This window comes from Anopheles gambiae, chromosome 2, assembly GCF_943734735.2.
Source record: "Anopheles gambiae chromosome 2, idAnoGambNW_F1_1, whole genome shotgun sequence".
Classification (NCBI taxonomy): Eukaryota; Metazoa; Arthropoda; class Insecta; order Diptera; family Culicidae; genus Anopheles; species Anopheles gambiae.
Window position 1 is genome coordinate 88,864,647 of NC_064601.1, and position 8,950 is coordinate 88,873,596.

At 53.1% G+C, this 8,950-nt stretch overlaps 3 protein-coding genes across 3 annotated transcripts; 1 reads left to right on the forward strand and 2 right to left on the reverse strand.

The window, feature by feature from the left end:
• Nucleotides 1–555: 555 nt before the first annotated feature.
• Nucleotides 556–4,990, reverse strand: LOC1276403 (transcription initiation factor TFIID subunit 2). Its single transcript, XM_061644777.1, has 5 exons — nucleotides 2,941–4,990; nucleotides 2,248–2,871; nucleotides 1,780–2,172; nucleotides 978–1,707; nucleotides 556–902 (listed from the first exon to the last, which is right to left on the reverse strand). Exons 1-5 carry the CDS (start codon nucleotides 4,590–4,592, stop codon nucleotides 651–653), a joined length of 3,651 nt encoding a protein of 1,216 aa, XP_061500761.1. The 5' UTR covers nucleotides 4,593–4,990; the 3' UTR covers nucleotides 556–650.
• Nucleotides 4,991–5,329: 339 nt separating this feature from the next.
• Nucleotides 5,330–7,586, forward strand: LOC1276404 (augmin complex subunit dgt5). The gene is made up of 4 exons (XM_315747.4): nucleotides 5,330–5,517; nucleotides 5,591–5,729; nucleotides 5,794–5,938; nucleotides 6,006–7,586. The coding sequence occupies exons 1-4, from the start codon at nucleotides 5,432–5,434 to the stop codon at nucleotides 7,526–7,528; spliced, it is 1,893 nt and encodes a 630-aa protein (XP_315747.4). The 5' UTR covers nucleotides 5,330–5,431; the 3' UTR covers nucleotides 7,529–7,586.
• A 37-nt stretch (nucleotides 7,587–7,623) lies between these two features.
• Nucleotides 7,624–8,832, reverse strand: LOC1276405 (ankyrin repeat and SAM domain-containing protein 6). Its single transcript, XM_315748.3, has 3 exons — nucleotides 8,531–8,832; nucleotides 8,143–8,446; nucleotides 7,624–8,053 (listed from the first exon to the last, which is right to left on the reverse strand). The coding sequence occupies exons 1-3, from the start codon at nucleotides 8,550–8,552 to the stop codon at nucleotides 7,780–7,782; spliced, it is 600 nt and encodes a 199-aa protein (XP_315748.3). The 5' UTR covers nucleotides 8,553–8,832; the 3' UTR covers nucleotides 7,624–7,779.
• Nucleotides 8,833–8,950: the final 118 nt, after the last annotated feature.

An 8,950-nucleotide genomic window follows, 5' to 3' on the forward strand; every position in this document is an offset into this window, starting at 1 on the left:
AAACTTTTTTTATTTTGAAGAATGTGTCTAATAACCGTAAAAAATTTATTAAAAAGTAAAAGAAACTTTTATAACTTCATTTTAGCGATTAAAATGGATTTTTTCAACATGATTTTAAAAGTCTCATCTCGGCGCTTTCCGGAGCTTCTACACAAACGTACGTGAGAAACCGGTTGTCAATTCTCTCATAGCCATCTCTCAGCTGTAGTCTCGGTGTATGTAGAAACGCTCACACACATGAAATGAATGATGGTGACGTGAAGAGAGTGGTGGAGTGTATTTTTTGCAATTTAATTTTGTCCACCAACACAGTCGCTCACCAGCGCTAGCTATCCTTTCGGCATCTTGAACCCTCAAAAAGCCTCACTCCAAACGTCAAAAACCGTCATTCCGCCGTTTTTTCTCGCTAGACGCTCGCTAACACGAGGGAACATCGCACCGATCTGGAGCGATCTCGCGAGCTCACAAACTGCAGTAATTTGTTGTACGGGTAGGTGACAGCTGCAGGTTCATACTGTCGCTTTCTTTACTTACTAACCGTTTTTGTAACGTTCATTTTCAAATCGCTTGTAGTTGTTTTATTTATTTTATACTTTTAGTTTCCGTTTCGCTACGTTATTTAAAGTTTCTTAGCCTAATGCTGCTTCCTATTAGAGCGTCAAGTCGAGCGTCGTCGGATTGCTGTCCCGGCTGGAGCTGTCGGCCGAGCTGAGCGTTTCCTGCGTTTCCTCCCGTATCACCCGCACAATGTTGGGATCCTTCTTGTCCTTGCCCTTGTCCCGGTCGCGATCGCCCCCGCTCCTCTCCTTATCCTTCTCCCGGTCCCGCTCCCGGTCCTTGTCCTTGTTGTGCTTGTGTTTGTGCTTGTGCTTATGCTTCTTCTTGTCCTTCTTTTTCTTTTTCTGTAAAACAAAACCATATTTGTTACATTTGCTCTGAAAAAAACAATTCAATCGGCCCCAGCCCGGCATGCTTACCTTGCTACCATCCGTCTTGGAGCTGTTCGGATCGACCGCTGCGGAAGATTCGTTCGCCATTCCCGCCTTGCCGAACATGCCCGGCTCGAAGCCGGTCGGCCCACCCGCTCCCTTCGAGCTGCCCATGCTAATGCCCGGCAGCGAGATCGAGTTGTCCGAGTAGAACTCTGCCTTGATCTTCTTCGACGGCGGTTCCTTCTCGAGCACACCGGACGGCGGATCGTTGTCGTCCAGATCGATAACCTCCTCCTTCACCTGCTCCATCGACTTGTTGCCCGTCTCGCCGGCCTCCTTCTTGATGCTCGCCTCGACCGTCTCGATGATGCGCTGGTTTTCCCGCGCCACCCGCTCATTGTCCTCCTGCTCCTCCCGCGCGCGGCTCTCCGCATCGTCGTACGGTGAGCCGTCGCGGCTGCGCGGTATCATCACCTTCGTGTCGCCGATCTCGATCATATCGAACGATTCCTTCACGTCGGCCGGCTCGGGTGTGGCGGACCGATCGCGTTTCGGGATCGTGTACGGCGCGACGGGCATCGCGTCGTCCGGGGCAGGGGAGCTACGGCGGCTGCCACCCCGATCGGAGTACCCGAAGCCGGACGAAGGTTTCTGGGCGCGCAGAATCGACCCAAGCTCCTGGTTGGACAGGCAGGCCGGCATTCGCACACCGTACAGCGTGTAGTAGAGATCGACCATATCGCACCGGAGCCGTGTGTCGTGCGAGAGCTTCGAACTAAAAAAAAAGAAGGAAGAATTAATGTCACTCACGTGCTTCAATATCGTGCCTTTTTGTTCTTCAACTTACTTCATGTTTTCCCAAATGCGCAGCGCAAGCGCTTCCCGGTCCAGATGGTGCCGGTTCGATTTATCGAACGGCAGTGCCTCGATCATACAACGGCCGAGCTGATGGCGAGCCATCGGGTCGGGATCTGTCTCGAGCAGCTCCATCAGATGCTCCAGATCCTCCCACCGGCCATCGATCTTGACGTAATCGACCAAACACTCCATCGCGGCCAGACGCACATCGATGTACTGGCCGTAGGCGGCGTAGCTGCGATAGATCTTCGGGTTCGTCGGTAGATGGCCACACTTTTGCAGCTTGCGGATCACCTTCAGGCACGCGATCGACACGGTGTACTTGTACGATGGTAGGTGCTTCTCTAGATTAAGAATTCTTGTCACTTCCTCCAGCACTAGCCTGCAAAAGCGAAGCGAAAATTGGTAGAATTAATGAACCTTTTTTGACCGCAGAATGGACCTGCCATCTGCTTACTTGGCATCTTGCGACAGATTCTCCGACGAAAGCGCCCGTCCCTGATGCACCACCGAGATGACCGGCGTGATCGTGTTGCCCAGCGCCTCGACCAGCGCCGCCCGGTAATAGTTGTCCGAGTAGTGGTTCTTCGAATTGTCGTTGTACTTGAACAGATCGAGCAGGAACCGGATCACCTCGGGCGGACAGATGCCATGGGCCGTCCGCAGGCCCGCCATCGCGACCGGGATCGTCTTCTGCAGGAAGTAATGCTGAAAGTTGGTAAAGTTGTTCTGCCGTATGATGTGCGGCGCGCTGAACGAGCCGAAAAACTTCTTAAAGATCGTGAGCATCGCGGGCGGTCCCTGCCACGACGTGACCATGGCGTTCGCGACCTTCGTCAGGCAGATGGCCGCCTGGCAGCGGACCTCGTAAAACACCCGCTCGCTTTCGATCGTGTCGGTCAGGGCGAGGCGTGTCTGTGGCGTGGCGTACTTTTCCAGCGCTTTAATCGCCTCCAGCTGGGCCGTTACGTCGCGTTCGTGGCGCAGCTGGAACTGCCACTGGAAATCGGGCTGCTCGATGTTGACGGAGCGCAGCAGCGTCATTTCCGGATCGAGCCGTATCCACAGGACGGGAGATTCACTGAAAAAAAGAGGAAAAGAGGAATTATTGCATTCAAGAAGCGGCTGTGCTCTGCACGCCCACACTTACGCCATCGGAGACAGATCCATGTCCACCTCCTCCCCCGTGCAGAGTGGAATCTTTTTCTTCTTATTGCGCCGGCTCTTCGAGTGGCACGTAATGTCCGACTTGACGATGATGTTCTCGATCTGCAGCGTGTGCTTAAACGTACCGTCCAGCTCCTGCAGCTGAATCAGCAACGGACCAACGTACTTCCGCACCCCGCGCTGGTTCACACAGTCCTGCCGAATTTCCAGCTCGATCGTGTTACGCTTCGAGTTAAACACCGACGTCATCGTAAACTTGGCATGCCCGCCCGTCCGCACCCACTGATCGATAAACACCGACATGTCCTTGCCCGTCACCGTGAAGATCGCCTTCGAGAAAACGTTCGTCGAGATCAGCATGTGGCCCCACAGCCCGCCGCCAATCTTCGTGCCGGCCGCGTTCGACGCCAGCGCCAGCTGCTTGTTGAACACCTGCAGCAGCAGCTCCTGGCCGATACGGTGCTCCAGCATCCGTATGACCAGGTGCGACTTCTTGCGCATCAGCTCAATGTACTTCGGCGACATCGTGTGCAGATTCTTGATGGGGAAGTAGAACGGATTGTCGTTGTACGCCTTCTGCGGCGCGGCCGGCGAGTTGTTGATGGCCGACACGGCAGGCGGTGCCGGCGCCTGGCTACAGTCCAGTATGATGCCCCCGTACTTCTCCTCGTACCGCACTACCTCGTCCAGCTCGTCCCGAATCCAGCTGCGGTACGCATTGTTGCCGAAGCACTTCTTCGAGTTCAGCCCGCACAGGTACTCGGCAATCCCACGCGCCAACCACGCATCCGACCAGTTTTCCATCGTGATGAAGCAGCCGAAGAACTGCTCCGCGATCGCTTTCGACATCACCTTGCGCGAGTGGAACGTCTGATCGATGATCGCGATCGAGTGGAGCAGATGCGTCGACAGCAGCGTCATCGTTGCGTACGCATTGCACTCGTTGTCGATCTCGTCCACAAACACCTGCTTGTAGCAGGAGAAGGGATAGCGCGTCGACAGCGCCTCCTCGTAAAACTCGAACGCCTCGTGCAGGTAGCGCACCGTGTTCTTCAGCAGCGGCATCAGCTGCGGCAGACAAAAGTGCGTCACCTCGTGCATGTGCGGATCGACAAAGATCTCGAACGGACCGACCGCCAGCGCAATGTTCGGGGCGCAAACCGGCACCGACACCACGTAGTGGTACGTTTTGCGCTGCAAGTCCGGTGTCATAACCACCTCCACCAGCTCGCCGCACGACACCGCCGTCATCGTTTTGTCCACGGTAAACTCCAGCTTCCAGGTGCACGGTTCCGCGTAGCTGTCGATGCAGGGAAACCACATGCGCGACGAGTTCTCGTGCCCGTAGGTGAACATGTGCGCCGCTCGCTCTTCCATCGTGCCCTCGCCCTCCGGGATGACAAAGTGCACGCCGCCCGGCGGATCTTCGAGCGAAAACTCGATCCCGATGCGGACGCCGCGTCCCTCCGAGATCAGGTGCTTCGCTTCCGGCGGCACCACGATCACCAGCTCGCCCTTGTTCTCGTCCGCGTCCGTTTGCCGGGCCACGTCCAGGTGGCTTTTGGAGAAAAACTCCAGCGACTTGTTCTTCGTCTCGCCCTGGCAAATGTCCTGGAACGGGTCGAAGTAGTGCATCTCCGCCTCATAGCTGTCGTCGAGGATAACGCGATAGATGCGGCACTGGCGGCAGTTGAGCCGTATCACTGGCAGCCAATCGCTCGTTGGCACAATCAGCAGCTCCACGAAGCCGATGATGCTCTTCCGCTCGAAGTTGATACCGGTCAGGCTGAGGATTTGGTGCGCTGTAATGACAGGAAGAGGCAAGGGAGGGGAAGAAGCCAAACACGATTACACAAAACAGCAAACCACGTGCACGTGCCAACTGATGATACTTATAGTTTGAACGGGCGGGGCGTCGCCTCTGAGCCCTCTTTCTTCATTTTTAAGGGCGTTTATCTGGTTCCTGGGCACGCAAACATTTGCACATCGCCGCCGCGTATTGCTTTGCTCCGATGTGAACGCGTTTGTTTATTTGTTTGCAATGTTTGCTAAAAGACCAGGTACGTCCATGCTGTCATTTCCTTGTTGACAGCTTCTCGCGTTGATTGCGTTTGACAGCTGAGAGCAACGAACAAATCATAATTTGAAATGGGCAAATTACGCAAAAATAGAGAATAAATATGTTATTTAACAGTATTTACTCGAATTTTACGAAAATACTTCAAAAAATCATGCTATCGAGTTATTTCCTTTAACTTTTTCCCGATTTTTTTTCACAAAATCAAATCTTCCCTACTTTCGCTACTGTACACTGGGTGGCGCTAGCAGCACTCTGCCAATTTGACAACCATCTCGCGATGACAGCCAACGCAGAGCCGTTGTTTTGAATCAAACGAACTGTGGCTGTGTTGTGAACGGGCTGACCCACTGCGCTCCAAACACTTTTGCGAAAGAATTGCGTTTCCCACCCCGAAATGGATGAAATAATGCGCTTCAAAGCGTGGGCAACAAAGCTCGGCTGCCCGCCGGAAAAGATTCCGCCCGATGAGACGCTGAAAAAGTGAGTACAGGTTAATCGCACTTCGCCGATACCTCAGCTAACAAACAGAGTGCATTTCCACTTTCCATGGCAGGTCGTTCCGGGGCGAGCAGAGCACCATGTTTCACCACATTATGGAAAAAGTGCGCTCGCGGCAAGAAATTGAAGCGATGCGCAGAAACGTGCTAGCACACAAGCTGCAAATTTATAAGAAAATGGACAGCATCGTGGCGGTAAGGGCGGTTCCAGGCAATACATTTTCCATTTGCTACAAATTGATGGTTTTCCTTTCTGCAGAATGCATCCTTTAACACACTGCCCGTGGAGTTGCAGCGCTACATGAAGATGCAGAAGCTGAAGAAGAAAATTGACGAAACGCGACACCGTATAAAGCAATCGGTTGGGAGCTTCGACTCGTTCAACTTACAAATCAAAGAGAAAAGTGAGTAAGTGAGATTTTGCTTGATTTTCCACCGTCTCTAACCACCCACCCATTCCCCCTTCTGCAGACATCCAAAAGCTGCAGCTGATGAACAAGCAGGAAGAACTGTACGCCAAGGTGTCACTTTACCTGGCCCACGAAACCACCCTGAAAGCCAGCCTCGAAAAGGAAGCCCAGCTTGCCCAACGCATCGAACGCATTATGCCCATCAAACGCTCGGATACGTGCCGGCCAGACACGGCGGAAAAAGCTATCGAACGGTGCATCGAGCTGCTCGCACAGTTTTACGACAGCTTCCAGGAGCAGAACCAGGAGGCGGGCTGTGCGCTGCAGGAAAAGCTCTGGGCGGACCTGCGCGAAGCGTTGCGCGGCATTCCGAACCATCTGCTGTGGAACGTGCTGCTGGCGATTAAGGATCGGCATCTGCGCGAAATTGCCGAGCATGAGAACCGGCGCGACGAAACCGAACACGGAGTAACGCTGTCCGATCTCGATCTGCTGCAGACGAGCATGACCAAGATGTACACCAGCCACGTTAACGTGTTTCTCGACGTGGTTTCCACCCGGAACAAGGTGAATGCGGCCCGCGTCGAGTACCTGGCCAAGTATACGCCGAGCGCAAACGAACTGGAGGCCAAGATGGCCCTGCTGAACGTGATGGACGACGAGGCGGAGGAAGCGCTGGAGGAGTATCTGGTGCAGTGGAACTCGCGCGAGTACAACCAGGGCCAGATCGACTATATGGTGCGCGAGTGTGAGCGCAAGCGGCAGGAGCTGCACGCGTACACGCAGCGGGTGCAGAACCACGAGCAGCTGCTCGGCCAGCTGCGCGGCATTTACGGCCAGATCGAGGAAATATCCAAACACATGGAGGCGGAACTGCACCAGGTGCGGCAGATCAAGCAAAAGGTACACTACACCAAGTACGTGTGCCAGCACACGGTTCACACGATGCGCCAGAAGAGTGGAAACAATCACAACACGCTCAACCTGAGCGATCATTCCTTCAGCCGAATGGACGGTACGATGCTGGGCGGAGTGGGTGGTACTGGCGGTCCCACTTACAGCCCGGCCGTACTACCCTCGTTCGTCCGCGAGCTGGAAGTGTTCCGTCAGATCCCGATCACAAAGTACGTTTCGCACTCGAAAACGATTCTGCTCAGCGTGGAACCCAACCCGGCCATTTTCTTCGAGCTGCCGGCCGTACTGGCCCTGCTCCCTTGCACGGGTGTTAGTGCGGAAGTGTCACTGAAGCAGTTCGCCGAACTGCAGGAGCTAGAACAACACGCCCAGGGCTCGACGATGGATTCGTGCACTGTGGTGGCACCGGCCTGCGACCACGAGCAGCTGGAGCAGCGATGGAAGTCGAACCATGGCAAGATTTGCGAGCTGCTCGATAAGATCGAAACGCTGACGAACAGCTCGCGCCAGACGATGGACAGGGTGCGGCTGTACTACAACTTTGCGCTTGCCAACAACTTGCGGAAGTTCGTGCCCCCGACAAAGCTGTTTAACGGCCGCAGCTACCGCGAGTACGAGAACGAGTACCTCATGTACTACCGGATGATTTATGGTTTCAGTGCGAACTGAGGTAAGCGAACGCTTTTTCAATGTTTAACAAACAAACAATAAATGTAAAATAAACAAACTCACAGCTGCGCATTCATATCCTTAACTATTCCTAGTAAAAGTCTTCAAGTATCATTTTATTAAAATCACACAAATACACACATAGAAAGCTTATCACATAACTTAAAATCCTATACAAGCGACCGTTTCCTCCGCTGCCAATCGAGATCAATGACCTGCATGTCTCACACACATACACACACACATCTTGGCTAGCCTTCCACGCCCATGTTGTAGTCGGCAATTTTGGCCAGTATCTTCTCGATGTCCTCCTGGCAGTGGATGCCGATCTCGTGCAGATCCTTCTCGCACAGGGTCAGAAACACGTCGAAGTTGATTTCCTCCTTCGTGAAGATGCGTATGTACTTCTCCAGACCCATGTCCTTCAGTATGTTCGACACGCAGATGCGATGCTCCAGTTCACGCTTGGCCACCGGTGTCACCACGTACACTTCATCCTCCTTTGGCGATCGTTTGTACTGAGGACTGCGCGTGTACGTAAAGAAAAGAAGGAAAGAAAATAAGATGAAACACAAAGCTCTGATACACGCCCTCACACACACACACACACTTACCGAATCGGTTTGGCCAACAGGTACGTCTTGCTCACCACGTCCTGACGCTCCGTAGCTCTCGGTGTGTTCATACGGGGCGAGATGCGGAACGTTTGGCTGAGCTCGATCGGCGACAGCTCCGGTGACGGTATCCGGTCCTGGTGTACCATCGGCGAGAAGCTGCGCCGTTTCGAACGATTCTTCGGCTGCTTGTACGCCTCGAACGAAACGTCCGCGGTGCAGTTGCCGCTCGGGGAGATCTTCTGTATGATCGGTGACGGTTGCAATGCGGTTGCGGGATTTACCACAGCGGTCAACTCGCTCGCTGATTATAGGGAGAGGCAAAACAAATAGGATAACAATAGAGTTTAAAGAAATGATCTCCAGCGATGAATTTGTTATAACGTACCTTTAGATTTTGTAGTAGCCATTATAAAAAGACACAGTACACAGGGGACACACACAAACACACAAAAACAATAGAACGAAACAAAAACTGCTAACGGCTAACTATCTGCAGATTCACCCCGTGCAACACACCACACACAAAGCCGGGCAGATTAGTAAAGCGGCTTTTTTCGGGCGCTGGCAAAATGGAGGACAGGAAGCAGGATCCGACTACCAACCTTACGGGGCCAATGGAGCGATACGCCGTTTCAGTTTACAGTGGAATAGGGCGATCGGATTTGAGTGTGGACAGAGCTTGTGGTGAATTTAATTAGATCATTCCCATTAGACAAAATTTGATGTCGATGTTCCGATCGAAATTCTGGTTAAATGTATACGCTGTTTCTAATGAAAAATGAGATATGGTTTTAAAATTGCAGAT

What these genes read in the sequence shown, in the direction of transcription:
- LOC1276403 (XM_061644777.1), bottom strand. Translation starts at nt 4,592, where the DNA reads ATGCACTACTTCGACCCGTTCCAGGACATTTGCCAGGGCGAGACGAAG. An exon ending in ATGGATCTGTCTCCGATGGC is followed by an intron (nt 2,872 to 2,940) that starts GTAAGTGTGGGC and finishes TCTTTTTTTCAG; the next exon opens with TGAATCTCCCGTCCTGTGGA. An exon ending in CGCATTTGGGAAAACATGAA is followed by an intron (nt 1,708 to 1,779) that starts GTAAGTTGAAGA and finishes CTTTTTTTTTAG; the next exon opens with TTCGAAGCTCTCGCACGACA.
- LOC1276405 (XM_315748.3), bottom strand. Translation starts at nt 8,552, where the DNA reads ATGGCTACTACAAAATCTAAAG. An exon ending in GGCTACTACAAAATCTAAAG is followed by an intron (nt 8,447 to 8,530) that starts GTACGTTATAAC and finishes CCCTATAATCAG; the next exon opens with CGAGCGAGTTGACCGCTGTG. An exon ending in CTGTTGGCCAAACCGATTCG is followed by an intron (nt 8,054 to 8,142) that starts GTAAGTGTGTGT and finishes GTACACGCGCAG; the next exon opens with TCCTCAGTACAAACGATCGC.
- LOC1276404 (XM_315747.4), top strand. Translation starts at nt 5,432, where the DNA reads ATGGATGAAATAATGCGCTTCAAAGCGTGGGCAACAAAGCTCGGCTGC. An exon ending in AAATGGACAGCATCGTGGCG is followed by an intron (nt 5,730 to 5,793) that starts GTAAGGGCGGTT and finishes TCCTTTCTGCAG; the next exon opens with AATGCATCCTTTAACACACT. An exon ending in CTTACAAATCAAAGAGAAAA is followed by an intron (nt 5,939 to 6,005) that starts GTGAGTAAGTGA and finishes CCCCTTCTGCAG; the next exon opens with ACATCCAAAAGCTGCAGCTG.